The sequence below is a fragment of the Balaenoptera musculus genome, chromosome 10 (genome assembly GCF_009873245.2).
Source record: "Balaenoptera musculus isolate JJ_BM4_2016_0621 chromosome 10, mBalMus1.pri.v3, whole genome shotgun sequence".
In the NCBI taxonomy this organism is placed as follows: domain Eukaryota; kingdom Metazoa; phylum Chordata; class Mammalia; order Artiodactyla; family Balaenopteridae; genus Balaenoptera; species Balaenoptera musculus.
Window position 1 is genome coordinate 93664701 of NC_045794.1, and position 18639 is coordinate 93683339.

The 18639-nt window shown below is 57.3% G+C and overlaps 1 protein-coding gene across 1 annotated transcript; it reads right to left on the reverse strand.

The window, feature by feature from the left end:
- Nucleotides 1–1445: 1445 nt before the first annotated feature.
- RAC2 (Rac family small GTPase 2) lies at nt 1446–16801 on the reverse strand. Its single transcript, XM_036866060.1, has 7 exons — nt 16627–16801; nt 14470–14541; nt 7504–7621; nt 6727–6789; nt 6232–6391; nt 2819–2951; nt 1446–2210 (listed from the first exon to the last, which is right to left on the reverse strand). The coding sequence occupies exons 1-6, from the start codon at nt 16659–16661 to the stop codon at nt 2821–2823; spliced, it is 579 nt and encodes a 192-aa protein (XP_036721955.1). The 5' UTR covers nt 16662–16801; the 3' UTR covers nt 1446–2210; nt 2819–2820.
- Between the last annotated feature and the right edge of the window lie 1838 nt (nt 16802–18639).

The window sequence follows — 18639 nt, forward strand, 5'->3', positions numbered from 1 at the left end:
AATGAGATCATATGTGCTGGGTGAAACCACACAATGGTGAGAGAATTTATTTCCTGACTTTATTATTGGTATAAAACAAGGACTGTATCCACTGGGGTAGGCTCAGGGGAAGAGGCACATGGCAGAGGAGGTGTAAGCGCAGGAGGAACGAGGGAGGTGGGGTGCAGCCAGGCCTTGGGGCCACGAGGATGGTCCTGAAGTTTATCTCGAGGCCCCGGAAGAGCAGGAAACAGAAAGAGGCTCTCCTCGACTCTGGCCCACTGGAAGGGGCTTCTCAGGACTTTTAAACATTGGATGTTTTAGGGTGTGAGTTCTGACCGATACACATCTGTGTTTGTGTCGTGTGTTGGGGGGTGGGGCAGGGGTGTTAATGGTTTTTTGGTTTGTTTCAGAGAAGTAACTTTAAAAGCATAACGACCTTGTCTGAGCTGAAATTAAGAAAGGCCATGGGATTTCCCCCCTGCACCCCTTCCCTTTCAAGAGGGTTGGGCTCTCAGGAGGCCAGTGAGCTGAGATCTTGCATCAGAACTTCAGGACTTAACGAGGGGCAGTAGAAGTGGCCGGGAGCCTGGAAGAGCAGAAAATGAAACCCAAATCATTTCACTGGCTGGGAATTGGGGGAACTTCTGTGTTGTCAGGGACGGGATCTTATATCTCTTTTTTTTAATCCTTTATTTAGCTTCTCTAGAGCGTCAGCCCCTGAGGACAAGAACTTGGGTGTACCGCTGGACCACAGAACAATGCCTGGCACAGAGTAGGTGTTCAGTGAATTTGTGTTGAATGGATGGATGACATTTAGATAGAGAAGCACAGTCGTCCGGAGGATTGGAAAGTCTGGCATTCGTGAACTAGCAAACACTGAGGTGGGACTGGCTCCATGCCTGTACCGCGACACTTTAGGGATGAGCTTCGTAAATCCTACAGCAGCCCCATCTCTCTTTTAAAGAAACTTGCCTGTGTTTTGTGCCTGCTGGGACCGGCATTGCTTCCTTACACTGTTGGGACACTTTCCTGGGACCTCCAATAGTGGAGACTAGGGGTTTCTGGCTGCTCAACACCCATATTCCCAAATTCTGGCAAAGCTCTCAGTCTCCCTTTGAGAACCAACCCCTCCCTCCACTCTAGTGGGTATGGTTTTGAAAGGGCTGCCTCCGCTCCATGCTCTAGTGTGGCATGTAGTCCAGGCTTGACCAATCAGAACACAGCATTCTCCTGACAAATGTGATTGGTTGAAAAGACCTGAGCTGGTCCAATCAGAGTAAACCTTAATTAGAACTTTGCCTGGGGCAGACACTTGCTCTTTTTTGCTGAACTTGAAACTGGAAGGATGAAGCCCTTGAGAGTCACCTGCCTAAGAATGAACCAGACATCAGAAGGTACAGGAAAGTGAGTTCTGATGACATCATTTGAGCCCCCTTGATCAAGCTGCACCTGAAGTCATGATATTTCCAAACTTGAATCAGTAAATTTATTTTCTGCTTAAGCAGGTTGAATTGGGTTTCTATTTGCAATGACAGAAATCCTGACTGGCAGGGTCTGAAAGTTTTAAGACTGGCACAGGTAAATGTAGCTCAGGATCCTGTGAGTGGAGCAGAAAGACTTGAGAGGTGGCAGAAGTCAGCAGGACCCAGACTTTTGATTGGCTGGGCAGGTGCCCACAGAGATTTAGAAAATCTGAATGTTTTATGTTGTCCCCAAAAGGAGGACTAAGACCAGAAGAACAAACTTCTCAGGCACTTAATTTAGCTCAGTAGGAGAACTCTCAGACAAGCAGGACCATCAATATTGGAGTAGACGGCCTCATGGGAGAGTGAGAGACCCATCCCTGAAGGTATATAAGTGGTGGCCGGCAACCATCTGTCCCGAAGTTTCCAGAGGGGATTCAGGTTTTGGGAGGGAGGAGTAAACAGGTAGATGATGCCATGTGTGGCATCTGACCACAGCAACACGGGGGTGGCTTATCGGTCCTGGGGCTCCCCCCTGGCTCCTGGGAAGGCAGTAGCATGAGGGAATGGGGACGCAGCACCTACAAATTCACACTCTTCCCCAGGGGGAACTCCAGCACAGAGAAGATGATGAACCAAGCTCTGCAGCCATCTTGCTAAGAAACGCCACAGGAAGGGGACAGCATGGCCAGCGGGGGTGCCATGGGGCTTTGGGTGGGGGCCCTGGAGGGTCAGAACCATCTGGCTGGGAGGGCTGGGTGTGTCCTGGAAGGAAGACAGACAGTGGGTGAGAATTTGGGGCCAAGCAGAACCCACAGCCCACTCCCGGCTCTCCTGGCTCACGGCTCATTCCAGCTCCCAGCTTTTGCTCAAGGTTGGCCAAGTCCTCTCCGTCCTTCTTGTCCCACCCATCCTGGAAGCCTTGTGGGTGCCTCCAACCCCTACCCATCCCTCCTCTGCCCCAGTAGCCTCATAACTCAGTCTGCCCTACCTCTACCCCTATATGTGGGTGTCAGGTCTCCCTGGCTCAACCGGCCTCTTCCAAGGGGTAGGGGCTGAGGTATCTTTCTGCCGTGATCCTCCCCGCCCTGCTGCAGGGACGGCAGAGGGGGAGCTCAGTGACACCACGCCTTGCCTCAGGTTACCTGGCATTTTCTGACACTTTGAACCTTCCTTCTGGGAATTGGGCTCACAGAGCAGGACCGGCTCAGGCAAATGGGCAACCTGAAGCCCCTTTGATGGTCCCTCTTCTGTCCCAACCTAAATGCCACTCCCGATGAAACCTAGGGCCACCGAACAGTGGCTGGACGCCTCCCTCCCAGCCAGAGCCTGCTGTGTGTGGGGAGTGGGGGAGGGGAGGGAGGGGCTCTTACCCCTAGAGGATGCTGCAGGGCCGCTTCTGTGGCCGCGTGGGCTGGGGGCACAGGACAGCCCGGATCGCCTCGTCAAAGACGGTTTTCAGGCCTCTCTGCGTGAGGGCTGAGCACTCCAGGTATTTCACTGAGTCTGGGTTAGGGCAGCAAGAGGGTAGAGGCCTAGGTCAGGGCTGGGCAAAACCCCCTCCCACGCCATACAACTGCACCGGCTGTGGTGGCCACCTGCGCTGTGTCACTCAGAGCAGGGTATTTACCCCTCTGTGCCTCAGTCTCCTCATGTCGGAAAGGGAGAGTTTTATTCAGAGGGAGAGGTTAAGACACCCCCACGAGAGCAGGTCTGTGTCTTTCTTGGACACAAAAGTCCTTAATTTGAGGAAGGATACCTTCCTGGTAAGAAAGGGGCTCAAGCTACGGTGACCAAATTTCTCAGCGCCTCACTTTCTTCCAGAAAATTGCCACATGCCTGCCTCCATCTTCCCCCAGGAGGCCTGAGGAACCCGTGGCCCGCTCACTAGGACCTTCCAAATGTCATCTAACCAGTCCTTCGCATCTCCCCACTTTACAGATGAGAAAACTGAGGCTCAGAAAAGTCACTTATCCAAAGTCACACACTAGACATTTCCCCTCCCCCAGGGGCAGCTGGGGGCCCTCAGCAAGAGGAATGGGAACTGGGGAGCACCCATTCCCCCATGAGGGGACCAGCCTTCTCCCACGTGACCACTCAGGGCTGGAGCATGGGGCACAGACAGAGAGGAAGGCAGGCTGAGCCCCACTCCCAGGGGCAGTGTTCTGTGACCTTCTGGAAGGAACCTGTGCGAGTTCCTGTGTCCATTACAACCCAAGCAGTCTCCCTGAAGTGAGCAACTGAAAAACCCCCTCTGCGAGAGGCCTGGGGGCCGATTTCAGGAAACAGAGAAGGAGAGGGGCAGGAAGGGGGAACTTTGCTGTTCTGTGGGGGGAAGGAAGCAGACCAACACTGATCAGCACCTGCTCCCTGCCAGGCGCTGAGCTGGGCGCTTCCGACAACCCTGTGAAGAAATTCTGTGATTCCCCGCTTCCCAGGTGAGGAATCAGGCCCAGAGAGGGGATGCCCCGGGGCCAGAGACACACAGCTGGGAGAGGGGAGCCAGGATCTCAGGAGGGGCAGCCCAGGGACGAGGGAAAGAAAGTGTGGGGCAAGGACAAGGAAACCAAGGCTCAGAGAGGATGTCACTTGTCCCGAGTGGCACGCTGGATGTCTCCCTTGCACGTGGGAGCGTTGTCCCGCCAGGGAGCACAGGCAGTGGTCCCAGGGCTCAGCTGGCAGGTACGGAGCACCCCGAGTTGGGTCTGGGAGTCTCGTCACCATAACCCTCTGTGCCCAGAAGGGTGTCACTGGGCATTTGGCCACTGTCTCCCTGCAAGGGACCGTAGCCAGTGTCCACTTCTTTCTTCCACACCCTCCAGCTGCGTCCTCCCTGGTACCTGCCACCCTCCTACTTCCTGGATCAGTAGTGTCTAGGGAAAGGGTCCTGACTGGGGGCCTGGCCACTCCAGGACTTCAGCCTGTCCCCCCTCTCTGCGCCCCAGTCTCCCACCTGTGGGGGCAGCAGACCACCCTGATCGTGACTGAGGGAGCCACGCAGCCCGGATTCGAGTCTCGGCTCTGGCGCATCCCGGCTGGGTGGCCTTGAGCCAGTGACTTCTCTGTGAGCCTCAGTTTCCTCCTCTGTAAAGTGGGGTGATGAGAGTCCCTCCTTCATAGTTGCTATGACGATGAAGCAGGAGAATGCACAGGCCCAGCACCCAGGAAGCGCTCAATCCTGTGATTAGCAGCTGGGATCAGAGCTGCCCCACAGCTCGTCACTCTGGGCTGGTGGGCAGAGGCAGCTGCTGTCCTCATTAGCCTGCAGGCCCCCCAGCTCTCCCCCTTGGCCTGGGCTGGTCCAAGGCAAGTTCAAAGTCATTAGTCACTGCCCCTGGCCACCCCCAGCTGGTACTGGCTCCAAGATGGATTGGCTAGAGGCCAAGGCAGGAACCCCAAGTCCTCTCCTCATGAAGGAGAAAGGAACTTTAGGAAGTGTGTAGGCTGGCTAGCACGGATGGGGAAACTGAGGTCCAGAGAGGGGGAGCCACTGGCCCAAGGTCACGCAGACAGTCAGTGCCAGGACCAGAATCCAGGCTTCCAGGTCCCATCTTATCCCAAAGCTTGTGCTTTAAGAAGGATGGGGTTGGACACAGCCTGGAGAGTCACTGTCTTGGGTGGAAGGAGCCCGGGGGGACAGGCTGTTCAGAAAGAAGGGAAGGCAGGGGTGCAATCCGCAATATTTGTGAGGAAAGACCAGAGGGCCTGAGAGCCAGAGCCCCTAGGATGGGGCATAGGACCCAGGGTTTAAGTGGCAGCTGGGGCCCCTGGGAAAGACGGCCATGTCACTGGGCTAGTCACATGAAGCAGGGGGTGACGGCTGTGGTTTCTCTTCCTGTGAAGAGATGTGAGTCCCCAGGGCCCTCCCAGTTCCGGCGGAAGGAAGAGTGGTAGGGCTGAGGGAGGGATGGGTTGCAGCAGGGCCCACCAATTCAGGGGCCAAACCCTGGGTCTGCAGGACCCTGCGGTGACGCAGAGCACCCTGGGCAGCTGGGTCACTGCTCATAGTGGCCAAACCCCACTGGTGGTCCCAGGCTCTTGGGCAAGTACCCTGTCCCCAGGCAGGTCAGGGCCTGACAAAGGACAGCAGACCTGGACGCCACAGAAGAGGCCAGACCCATCGGTCATCACCTCCCTGGTGCAGGCAGCCCTGAGCCACCATGAGGAGGCCCCCAAGCCAGCGGTTTGTGGTCCTGTGTTCAAATCCTGCTTCTGCCACCTACCAGCTGCGTGACCCTGAGCAGTCACTTCTCTGGCCCAGTGGCCGGGAGGCAAAGAGGAGTTGGGCTGAGAAGCCAGGAAGGTGAGGAATGGGGGGTGAGAAAGATGCAGAGGGAAAGCCGTCACCCTTCAAACCCAAGCAGAAGCACCACCTCCAGGAAGCCTTCCCAGAAAACCCAAGCTTGACTTGGCTGCTCGTCCTCTGAGAAACCACAGCACACCCTGCTCCATCCCTGCTTCTCTCTGTCCAAGTGCACTTATTTCAATATCTGTTTATGGATTACACTAATACTATAATAATAATTAACAGAGTGCTTCCCATGTGCAGTGTTGCTTTAGGAGCTCATGGGTGTGAATTCATTTAATTCTCCCAACCACCCAGAGCTACTGCTGTTGCCATGGTTCACTGATGAGGAAACATAGGCCCAGAGAGGCTAAGTGACTCGTCCAGGGTCACACAGCTAGTACACGGCACACCCAGGGTGGAACCGTACAGCCTGGCCCTGGAAGCTATGTTTGCAATCACCCTGCACCCAGCTCCCCTGTCTGAGCCCGAGCCCCGTACCGATCTCCTTGGCCAGTGCCAGGCCCTGCGGGTAAGTAATAGGCGCCAGCTTCTTCTCCTTCAGCTTCTCGATGGTGTCCTTGTCGTCCCGCAAGTCCAGCTTGGTGCCCACCAGGATGATGGGCGTGCTGGGGCAGTGATGCCGCACCTCCGGGAACCACTGGGCCGGTGGGTGGGGGCAGGAGGTCGTGCAGGGGGTAGGGGGAGAAGAGGGGCACCAAGTTGGGAGGAGATAATAGGGGGGCATGAGGGTGTGTGGGGAGGAGAGAGGACAGGTTAGAGAGTAAAGCTAACTATCACAGCCCCCTCTGAGACCCCCTCTGAGTCTCACCCCCAGTCCCCCCCGCCAGCCCTGGGTGGCACTAGGGACTCTCTCTGCCCACATCCTCTGCTGCCCCAGAGGCAGGCCAAAGTCAGCGGTCCCACCCTCCCGTGCTCCCCTCCCTCAGGGTCACCTGCCCCATCCCCCCAAGACCCCCGCTCCATCCTGCTCACCTTGGCCCGGACATTCTCATAGGAGGCTGGGCTGACAAGAGAGAAGCAGATGAGGAAGACGTCCTGGGGGGTCAGACAAGGGTTACTCATGAGGGGAGGCCTGGGGGCACCCCACCTGGGCCCTCCCACACCTGGGCAGCCACTGAGGGCTGGAGCAGCCCAGGGGATGCGGGGCGCTTAGGATCCGGCAGAGCAGGGATTCCCTTCCCACCTCTACACCAGGCTGCTGCTGGTTTATCCAACACTTCCTAAAGGCCAGAGCCTGTTCTAAGTGGTTAATCTTCACACAACACTGTAGCGGTGCTGCTGCTACCCCATTCCACAGATGGGGAAAGTGAGGCTTACAAGGATTAAAGCATTTGCCATCTGGAACTCCAGAATCCATGCTCCTCACCGGGCACTCACTACCCACCCCCCACCCCCTGTCTGGTCACCAGCCCCAGCGCTTTCCTTGCCACCCTGGAGAGAGAGCCCAGCAGCCACAGAACCACCTGCAGATGTGCCCCCATCACTCCTCCCCTCCCCTAGCAGCCCGAGAGCTGGCCATCCTGAACTCCCATTGGTCCAGAGTCTGCCTGCCCCACCCACTGAGAACCAGGTGGTGCCAGAGCCCAAGAGGCAGAGGGGCTGGGAAGACAGAGGGCACAGTAATGACAGGGGACTGATGGAGGGCGGGGACTCCTTGCGCTGGGCCTTAAGGGGAGGGTCAGGGTTCACCAGGCAGAGGCAACAGGGACGCCAAGCCCAGGACCACGAGGAGGGGGTGGGGCAGCATACCGTCTGCGGGTAGGAGAGCGGCCGGAGGCGGTCGTAGTCCTCCTGCCCCGCCGTGTCCCACAGCCCCAGGTTCACGGGCTTGCTGTCCACCATCACATTGGCTGAATAGTTGTCAAACCTGTGGGAACAGGTAAGATAGAAGGGTCAGTCTCCAGCCCCAGAGTCTGGGGACTTGCAGTCCATGGTTCCATGGCAGAGGCCAAGACCCAGAGAGGGGCTACAACAGGACCAAAGTCACAAAGCACTATGCAGTTGGGTTTTATTTTTTATTTTTTTAAAATACTGATCTATGACATAAGAAATTTTAAACGCAGGTAAGCATAAAGAGGAAAACATTGTCTCTACTGTTTTTCTGCCCTTACCTACCCTTTGGAGAGATGATTTTTCAAGGCTGCATAACATTCTCTCCAAGGCATGATCAGGATAAACTTTACCCACCTCCTAGGCTGGACGCTGCGGCTGGTCACCCAATATTTGTTGAATGAGTGTTCATTCCCATCTTAGGTTGGGTCCCCCCAGAAGCAAACCCTGAGATGAGGGAGTGGCACCAGTGGTTTATTTGGGAAGTGACTCCAGGCAGCCTAGGGGAAGGGACAGCAGCTATTGAGCTGCTACTGTGTGGGAACTGGGGCTCCGTCTTGCTGGGGCCACTGAGCTCAGGGCATCCCCCAGAGGAGGCAGGGAGCTGGGGTATTTCTCCACCTTCTCCATCTCCCACTGGCAGAGGGAAGTCCTTGAGTGTTAATTCCCTGGCCTTCCAGCCCACCCCTAGTGCACACCAAAAACTGTCAGTTACTGGAGATTTCAGGAAATGCCACTGGCACACACTGGAAAGGCACATGTTGAAGGAATAGGGTGGGGCAGAGGCTAAAATCTCCCTGCCAACACCAGAGAGGCCTCCAGGGCAATCACACAAGCTCCCACTGTGGGGAAACATCCCAGACGCCTCCCTCCCTGTCCCCAACCTGGAAAGAGCTTGTCGTCCCCTCTCTCAGGCAACTGCTTTGCCTTGACTATGAACTGGTTTTAGTGTGTCTCTGTCCCGCCATGGGCTGTGGGCCGCGTGAGGGTGGGGCCCATGTCTGTTTCATCTCTGAAGACTCAGGACTGGCACCTAGTGAGTGTAGGTGGAACAGAGTTAAACCAAACTGAACTGAAGCCCTTGGGATGCCACCTCCTCCACGAAGCCCTCCCAGAACACTGCTCAGTGACAGGCTGCAGAAGCCGTAATGCTTCAGAGAAACTCCAAAGACATCTATCCTGTGACAGGCAATCCCCCCCCCCAAAAAAAAGTGGGCAACCTGACATGTTTAACACCCCACGCTTGTCCAGCCTTAAGTTCCGCAGATGGCCCTGCTCCCTCCTGCCTGGAAAGTTCCTGCAAACGCCCACCAGCTCCCCACTCTTCTTCTTTCCTGGTGCTGGGCTGACTCTTACTCATCCTCCCTCCAGTCCCATTTCAAGGTCACCTCCAGGAAGCCTTTCCCGAGCCCCAGCCAGGTCGGGGCCCCCACCCCGTCCCAACTCAGTAATCTGTGGTGAACTCAGCACCCAAACAGCAGACATCAAGCCTGGCTTGTTCCTCACTGCACCAAGACCAGCCTCACACCTGGCACGTAGTAGGTGTTCTGTGGACCTACTCTTCGTACCACCCATACCATAGTGGGATTTCAGGCGGAAGGCACTGTTCAGGGAGACATCGCTGGGCATGATGGGGAAAGAAGTGCCCATGCTTTCTTTGGCTTCTGCCAGAAACACTCCTTTGGGATGAGCTTAGGATGCAGGGACACTCTTTCCTTTAATGTCCAGTCTGAAATTCTGACACCAAAAAGCCCCCCAAGATTCCTTGAGCCAAAGGCATCTGTCTTCTCTGAACCAACTCCAGGGTCTCAGGGGCCGTGGCAATGGGGAAAGAGCTGGTTCCTGGGACTTGTAGCAGCACCAAGCACCTGCTCTGGGGCTGGTCAGAGGGCTAGGGACCTTCATACATTAGGTCTTGAAGTCCCATGTGACCCAAGACAAAAGAACCTCAAGTTATTGCCATTAGACAGTTGAGGAAACCGAGGCCCCAGGAGGTCAAATAACTTTTCCAAGGCCAGCCAGCTCACAAGCATAGGAGCTAGGATTTGGCTTCCTCTGCATACGCATTTGTGAGCGAGAGGGTGGACAAATGCACTGCAGGAGGGTTGATTCGCCTGCGGATAGCCACCCAGAGGTGGGAGAGAACAGTAAGTTCCTTGTGAAGCCTTGTGCTGGTTGTGTGACCCTGGGTGAGTAACCCAGCTTCTCTGAGCCTCACTTTCTTCATTGTGAAAAAAGCCCTATCTCTTGGGGCCATTAGGAGGATCCAGGGACAGAGGACGTTCAAGCCACCTCATGGGGAGATGCTGAGAGGCTGAACAATCTCATCCTTAAGCATCACCGGCCCCCTACAGAGGACCAGCTGCCAGAGCCTGAGGGATTACTGCAGGGACAATGATCTACGACTTCCGGGGTCCCCTACTTCAGAGACCCACAGGCAGCCAGGACCAGAGGAACCTTACACCACCACTGCGGCCAACCCTCACTCCCATTTTCCAGATGAGGAAACTGAGGCTCACAGACAGGAAGGGACTTGCCCAAGATCTCACAGTCAGTTGGTGGCAGAGCCAGGACTAGATCCTGTTACCCAATTCAGAAAAGCTCATGGTGTAAGCATCACTGCGACTTCATGGCTGGAGACTCAGCGGAGTTTGAGCTGGGGTGTGGGGGCTGACCAGGAGCTGTGGAGAGGGCAGGGAGCTCACGCTGGCTGAGCACCCAGGGGTGCCAAGTGCTGTTCCAGGCCCTTCATACTTAGATCGTTTCAGTGAGCTCAGGAAGTGGATTCTACCGTGGTGCCCATTTTACACACCAGGAAACTGAGAGTCAAAGCCCGAGAGTGACCTGCCCACGGTCACACGGCTGGAGTGCTTTCACCCAGAGTCTGTGTGGCTTCTTTCTGCACCCCCAGGGCTGCAGGCCCGGCCCTGACCCCAGCATGGAGTGGAGGAGGGGTATGGAGGGCAGGTGAAAGGGGGCTCAGCGCCGGGCATCACCTGACCACCACCCAAGCCTCCAGGGAAAAGAAGGTGGATTCACAGAACACAGAGACCACAGGGCATGTATAGCTGTGAGTTGGGGACCAGGGAGGATTGATAGGTCAGGTGGGGCATGGACCACTGCTGGATTCGGGGCGTGATCCTCCAGGCAATGGGGAACCACCGAGGGGCTTCACCAGGCAGGGGTTACATGGTCAGCTTTGCATTTGGAAAAGGCCCTCTTGGCCACTGGGTGGAAAAGTCTTGGAGAAGGGTCAGAGGGGAAGCTGGGAGACAGAGCCACTGGTGAGAGAGGCGGGTGGTTGGAGGAGATGGGGGAGCGGAGAGGTGTCCCAGGTGGGAGGCGAGGGGACAGAGGGCGTGTATGAGCAGTGGGGAGGCTTGAGCCAGCAGGACACAGCGAGGGAATAACTCGCCCGGTGGCAGGAGTATGGGGCGAGGGGAGGAGCGAGGCCCGGCAGGAAAGCTCAGCAGGGCCTCCGGTACGTCCACTAGGGAGGCTGCACGCCATCCTGTCTATGGGAATCTGGGCTGGATTTGCCAGTTTACAAAGGAAGGTGAAAACCAAGTACTGGCCCATCCGACCTAAATTAACCACCTGTGTTCTTCCTTCCCAGAGAGAAGCCCCCACAGAGCCGAGCCCCCTGCTGGCGGCTGAGCTCCAGCACCTTCTCAGGACAGGCTGGAGCATGCCCTCCCCGCCTGCCAGGCTGGCCCTGTCACTACAGAGCACCAGCGATGTGCTCATCTCTGTTCTAGAAGCTGGTCTAGTGCAGCGGTCCCCAACCTTTTTGGCACCATGTCTTCTTTCATGGAAGACAATTCTTCCACGGAATGCGGGGGGCGGGTGGGGGGTGCTGGTTCAGGCGGTAATGCGAGCGATGGGGAGCAATGGGAGCTGCAGATGAAGCTTCGCTCACTCACCCGCTGCTCACCTCCTACTGTGCTGCCAGGTTCCTAACAGGCCGTGGCCCGGGGGTTGGGGACCCCTGGTCTAGTGAACTAGACAGACCAGGGCCCTGTCCTCATGGAGCTTCCATCCCAGCAGGAGAAGTCAGATCGGGAAGGGCTACGAAGAATGTCAAGCAGGGTGGAGAGATGGAGGGGGCCTGGGCGGAGGGAGGGGCTGCTTTAGACAGTGGGTCAGGGAGGGGATACCTCAGCCGGGAACCGAGTGATGGAAGTGGCGAGTGCAGAAGCCTGGGGGAGGCTGGCGTGTCTGGTCCCCAAGGACCAGAATGGAGTAAGTAAGAGGTGGGTTTTAAGGGAGGAATTTAGGCCAAGGTGTGGCTCCACCTAATTTTCGGTTTTGAAAGCTCACCTGGGTTTCCGTTTGAGAATGGTCATAAGGAGAGGGGAAAGGGGAGAACACCTAGGTCACAGGTACCCGAGAGCAGGGTCTTCCTGCCTTGTCTTTGTATCCCCCAACACCCAGCACAGGGCCATCCACAGAGCAGGCTTCGGTCTCCGCATCTGTGAGACGGGGCTTTGACCCTGAGCTCTTATCCCCCAACCCGCAGGCAGCAAGCTCAGCTCAGCTCTCTCGCTTATCTGATCTGGTCCACTGGCACATGCCTCCGGCCCCAGCAAACCCTACCACCCCCAGCCCCAGAGCTCTCTTGACCTTTATCTCTGTGCCAGAGATCTCAGGCTGCCTGTTCTCCCCAACTCCGCTCTCCCCGGCTGTCCCCACCCTCCACTGTCAAGGGCTCAGGGTGGCTTATTTTCCCCTCCCTGTCACAGGGGTGCAAGCACTGTAGCAGGAGCCCCTCTGGGGGCTTGTCCAGAGCCAAGTAGCTCCGTATAGAAGACAAAGAGGGTGGGGTGCAGGCCTGGCCACATACCTGGCAGGGTCCAACACAAAATGAAAATGCAGGGACCCCTGTTCAAACATTAAGAATTTCAGGATGGGGGCATCCGAGCATTAAACCAAGTGCAGGACCCACTTGAGTGTGTGCCTGCCTAGACGGCTCACCCAGGAGCCGGCCCTGCTCTCTGACCCAACCCCTCAGGGTCCTGGGAAGGTAAACCTTGTCTGGTCCATTCTGTCTGTCCTTCCACAACGTTGTCCAGGACAACCGAATCCACTCAGGGCCACCAGGGGCCAGTCTCTCCGGGCTGCTGAGCGCAACTGGCCCTACCTTGGCCTCTGCTGGTCCCGCCATCTTGCACCAGCGAACTCGCCTCCCATCTCCCTGCACGGGGAAGGCGCCCGGGCAATGAGCTTGGCATCTCCCAGCCCTGCCCCTCCTCTTAAAGAAAGGGAAACTGAGGCTCACAGAGGGGAAGCCATTGGTCTAATATCTTTGAGCAAGTGGGCCCTCCAGCCCAGCTGCAACAGGCAGAGACAGGACACAGGTAGCGCCAGCACAGTCCTGGTGATAGTGGCCTTCTGCAGGAGCTGCCTTCCCCGATTCTACACCTGCCTTCCCGCTCAGGTCTAGGGCCAGCCCACCCTCAGCACCAGGAGGCATTTGGTGATTGATGGTGAGCATGCAGGTAAGGACCAATGCGGAGAGGGGCACTGGCGCCATAGGGGGAGTTGGGAAATGAACCGGGGCAGAAATCAATTTTCCAGGCTTCCTACCCAGGTTTCTCTGCCCTCTCCTGGCTGCCGTCCTCCTGCCCGGGCTGGGGTCCCTGAGGCAACTGGAGCCTGGGCCGGTGTCCCAGGGAGAGATATCAGTAGAGGGAGCCCAGCCCACCTGGTGACCCTGGGGGACAGGCCCCTTAGCAGCCGTGAGCCTCAGCTTCCCCCGCGGGCGCCCTGGGGCTAGAATAATAGTCACCTCCTCCCGTGAGCATCAAATGAAGTCACACATGTGTGACATTTCGTCCAGGGACCAGCACACGGTAGGCCCTTGATAGATGGTAGCGGTGATCCATCCTGCTAGGGCCTCTCCATGAAGTTCAATTCAGGTCGGCTCAAAACAGATACATCGTGTCTAAGGCAATGTGTAGACTGCGCTGTGCATAAGACACTCTCCTAAGACAACGGGGAGACCCGATAAGAACTGGACGTGGTCGCCTGCCCTCCGTAGGCTCATGATCATGGGAAAGATCAGATAAAGTCTCTCTGGGGAGTGAAAGACACTTTCAGGCTAGATCAGAAAGGCTTCCTGGGGGAGCAGGCACTGGAGCTGGCCTGGAGGTCTTAGACACGTGGACATGGGAAGGAAAAGCAGTCCAGGCAGAGGGAAGAGCTGGAGCAAAGGCCCTGAGGTGGAAATGCCCAGGGAGTGTTTGGTGACCAGGGGCGGGAAGCAGACGGGACAAGAAGCAAAGTACTGGGCTATGAAGCCAGAAAGGAAGGTGCGAGAAGGCCATACAGAGCCCTGGATGCTGTGCTATGGAGTTGGGGGGGCTGTCCTGAGAGGCATGGGGCCACCGAGCATCGGTGAGAGGGGGCTGGTGCTTCCCATTCACCCCACATACTCCTACGTACCCGTGTGTCAGGTGACAGCCCTGCCACCACATCCAACACGAGGGCAGGCCTCCAGGTGGCACTGCCCTCTCCCCCGACACACACGTGGGCCCTGATGTCTCTGATCTCCCGGTGTCAAGGCCCTCCACTACTCGCCCCCGCCCCTCTTCCACCCCGCTTTCGCTCACGCCAGCCCTCCGCATCTCCCTGCTTGAAGGCCACCCGCTCCCTGGCACGCCTTCTGCACCTCCCCACCCCGCGGCGGCCTCTCTCCCCTCTGGGAGCCCTCGGCACTCATCCCGGCGCTGGTTGCTGCCTCCCCGGCTGAATCAGTGGGCAGCTCTGCCAGGCAGAGACCGGCTGGAGCACGGCCTGGCTCACAGGATGTGCCTGAAAAGGGGGTGGGCTTGGTGATGCGTGTCTCCCCAGCCTCCGAGCGCCCCGCCCACGCACAGAACTCACACGGTGGGGATGTACTCTCCCGGGAAGGCGTTGGTGGTGTAGCTGATGAGCAGGCAGGTCTTGCCCACGGCTCTGAAAGACAGAAAGTTCGAGAGGACAGTGGTCATGGACCCTGCCCGAGACTCAGGGAGGTTTCTCAGCACCTGCCCAGTCCCCTAGCCCAGCCCTCAGAGAAGACACAGGCCCACCCCTCTGGGCCTCAGTGTCCCCGGCTGAGAATCCCTGTATGAGCGTTCTCACACCTGAGAGTCCTAAGAGTCATCTGGGGTGTTTGTTAAAGGACAGACTTCAGGGTCCTACCCCAGAGATTCTCAATCAGGGGTGTGGGGGTGGATCTGGGAATTTGTATTGTAAGAGGCTTCCCCGGGGGGACAGTGATGTGAGACAGAGGGTTAAGAGCAGGGGGTCCCCAGGAGGCCCCTGGTACCTGTCCAGGGCTCTGCCATCACGCCCCTGGGATCCAGATCCCAGCTTCATCACCTACCCAGTGGTAGCACGATCTTAGGCAAGTCACTTAACCTCCCTATGCCTCAGTTTCCCCATCCAGAAAATAGGGATAAGGTGAGTTCATCTCATAGGATGGACCGAGAGGTAAATTAGACGAAGCCGGTAAAAGAACTGAGCACTGTCCTGGCATACTGTAGCAGCCAGCAAATGCTGGGGAAAGCCTGACCCTCCTCTTTCCCTCCCACCTCACCATGGCAGCTAAGAGCATGGAGTTTAGGAATCAGGGAGACCAGGATTCAAATCCCATGAGGTCTTGGGCAAATGACAACTTCTTTGAGCTTCAGTTTTCCCACCTGTAAAATGGGCCTAATATTAGGGTTGGTGGGAGGATAAAATAGAGGAGTGTGACTAAGCCCAGGGCCTGCACATAGTAAGTACTAAGTTAGTAGTGATCGCCATTACTCGCACAGTCTTCGCCCTCAGTCTGCTGGGCTGGGAGGGGGCAGGGGGCACAGGTAGCCCTGGGCCTTCCCCTGCCCCACTTGGTTTCGTCACTTCCTGCTCCGAGGGGACCGGCTGCCCTCTTCTCCCCACCCACTCCCCCGGGCCTGCCAACAAGGTAACTCTAAGTGACTGGAACATTGCCCTTGGCTTCCGCCCTCCCCTCCTCAGATCAGATATAAAGCAGAAGTGAGCAGGGCTGGACAGGCGGGCAGATAACGTGCATCAGAATCAGCCCACCCTAGGCCAGGAAAATCAAGTCTCTTAAGGCCTCAGGCTGCCCCTCAGTAGGATGGGAGGGTTGGATAAGAGGCCCGCCCAGCCAGACCATGTGGGAATGTGTCGGGGTTGGACCTACAGAAAACCCCAGACGGTACCTGCGGGCTGGACCCTAAGACAGTGCTGCTGGCAGCCACGAGAGATGGGCATATCAAAGCTGTCATTTTACAGATGAGGAAACTGAGGCCCGTAGTGGAGGACATGACAACCTGAGGTCGCTGAGATCTAACAGCTGAGAAGGCGCCTCAGCTCAGCCTGGCCCACACTGACCCCCCCAGTCACCCTCCCACCCCTTCCTCCTCCTTCCCCAGCTCTGTCTCTCACGCCCCTCCCCCTTCTGCTCCTCACCACAGCCTCCACACAACCTCCCCAGCCACGCAGGCTGAGGCTCAGGAGGCCGGCTTCACTGAACACACTTACGTGCAGGACAACCAGTCAAAATATCTCAAGGGACCCCACATCAACCCTGAGGGCATGGGCCTCTTTCCAGATGGCCAAGCTGAGGTTCAGAGAGGCGCTGTGACTTGCCCAAGGCCACACAGCAGCGCAAGCCAGTGACTAGAGCCCAGGTCAGCCTGGGGACCCACCCCTGCCCCCAGCCGGCATCCACAGAATCGAAGCCTGAGGGCCCGTGGGAGACCAGCCCCAGCTCTCAGGGTGCAGGCGAGGGGCCCCAGGCACCCCCAACCCTAGTCCTGTACTCTCCACCCAGGCAGCTTCCGGGGTGAGGTGGGCAGAGAGAGTGGAGCTGTCCTCAGCCCACCCCTGGGGTTCCCTCTGGGCCCTGGGAGAAAAAGGGAGCCGTTCCTCCGGCGGCCTCCGAGGGACCCCTCCATCTGCAGGGCAGGGGGCTTCCCCAGGGGCACCAGGGCGGGAGGGTCCAGGGCTACCCCGGGACGGAGCTGTCAGCAAGTCCAGCCGGGTACCTACCCATCTCCCACCACCACACACTTTATGGCCTGCATCGTGTCCGAGGCCTGGGGGGCGGTGGTGCTGACAGCTCAGGGCCCGGAGCGCTTCTGCAGACACGGGGGTATGGAGAGCTGGAGAGGCACCCTGAGCAAGGAGCAGCCGCAGCGGGACAGGAGGCGGGAGGAAGCGGAAGGGGAACTTACCCAAGCGGCTGCCCCCACGGCCGTTTGCAGAAGGCGGAGCCTGCGGTCTGGCAGAACGGCTCAAGGGGGCGATGGCCCTCAGGGGCTGGGCTGGGCCCTGGCCATCCCCGCAGGCATCCCTGCTCCGGGACACCAGCAGGAGAGCTGGGGACCCTCTGGGCTGGAGACTCACTTCCATGGGCAGGGCCAGAGCTGTTCTCCAAGAACCTGAGGCTCCTAAGAATGTAGTTCACCTCGGTTCTGGTCAATAAGCATTTAATGAGCACCTACTGAGTGCCAGGCACAGCATCGGGTACTGGTGAGTCTAGGATGTGAGCGGGAAGATACGGCTTCATCACAGGTGTCCATAAAACAAGGCAGGAAGTGACGGGGCCACGGAAGATTGACAGGGAGGGGACCTCAGAGTTACACAGTTACACAGAGGGCGAGCTAGGGCCTTCAAGGTGGCCTTCAAGCTGGCACTTGAAAGCTAGTGTCAGAGACAGGGCTCTCCAGAGGGGAAGACATGGATGCTACCCAAGCAGGGGCCAGTGTGGGACCCCCTGCGTGTGGAACGATGGGAGAGATATGGGGGGGGATATGATGGGGCAGGAAGGGAGGTGGGGATCAGCTGACAGAGAAGAGGAAACGTCAAGGGAAGTGATGGGCAGTGCCCCACGCCAGCCAAGCCCTGTGCTGGAGGCAGCCCTGGGGGACCGGGCACCCTGGCTCAGGAGCCGTGGCCCGTTTGAACGATGCTGAAACAGAAGGCCTTAGAAGCCAGTTGATTCACTAGGATCGCCCAGCCTGAAATCAAACCCAGGGCCAGGTGACTCCAAACTCTTCTGTCACCCCGGCTGCTGTCTGGGGACAAAGCCTGAGTGCTGCAGTGGGTGGGGAGGGCGAGTGCGCCCCCTCAGCCTCGAGGGGCCTCGGGATCTGAGCAGCACTGGATCTCCACAGCGGACTCCAAGTTCACTCTTCTTTGCCACCGCTCCCCATGCCCAGCACCCCTCCGGCTGCAGGGACAAGGGGCAGGAGGGTATGGGCAAAGCCACTCGTCACCCACCCCGGGTGGGTCACTCAGGTCAAACCAGGAAACCAGCCAGAGAATTTGGAGCTCCGGGTGCTGGGCAGCCAGCGCCACTCCCACTCTATCCCCCCACCTCCACCCCACCCCACCCCCATCACTCCAGCACCTGGATCTGAACCTTCCCAGACCTTCCACACAAGTTACAGGGTTCCCAAAGACAGCTTCTGCCGAAAGGGAAATGCTACCTCCCCAAGGACCTGCTCCAAAAACTTGGCCAGCCAATGAGTAAAACCTGCCAACAAACTCTGACGTCGTCGCTCTGTGCTTTACATGGGCTGAGCTGAGACAGTGGAAAGCGCTTCACGGAGCCCAGCCGGGGTCAGGAAGGCCAAGCATCCCCGCGTGACCCACCCTGGGCACCTCACAGGCCACCTAAGGACTTTGTTCTGGCTACTCTCCCCCAAATCCACATTCTCTTCCCAACCACTGCAGTCCCAATCCCACAGGAAAACCTCTGTGTTAAGCTAACAAAAACAGTGCACTAAGTGCAATGTGGGATCCTGGATTGGATCCTGGAACAAGAAAAAACAAATTAATGGAAAAAGTAATAAAATACAAGACAAATCTGAAATCAGATAATACTATTGTACCACGGTTAATTTCTTAGTTTCGACAAATGCACTGTGGTTATGTAAATGCTGTGAACCTAAGGGGAAACTGGGTGAAGGATATGGTGAATTCTCTTACTGTCCTTGCAATTTTTCTGTAAATCTAAAATTATTCCAAAATAAAATGTTTATTTAAAAAAGAAGAAAA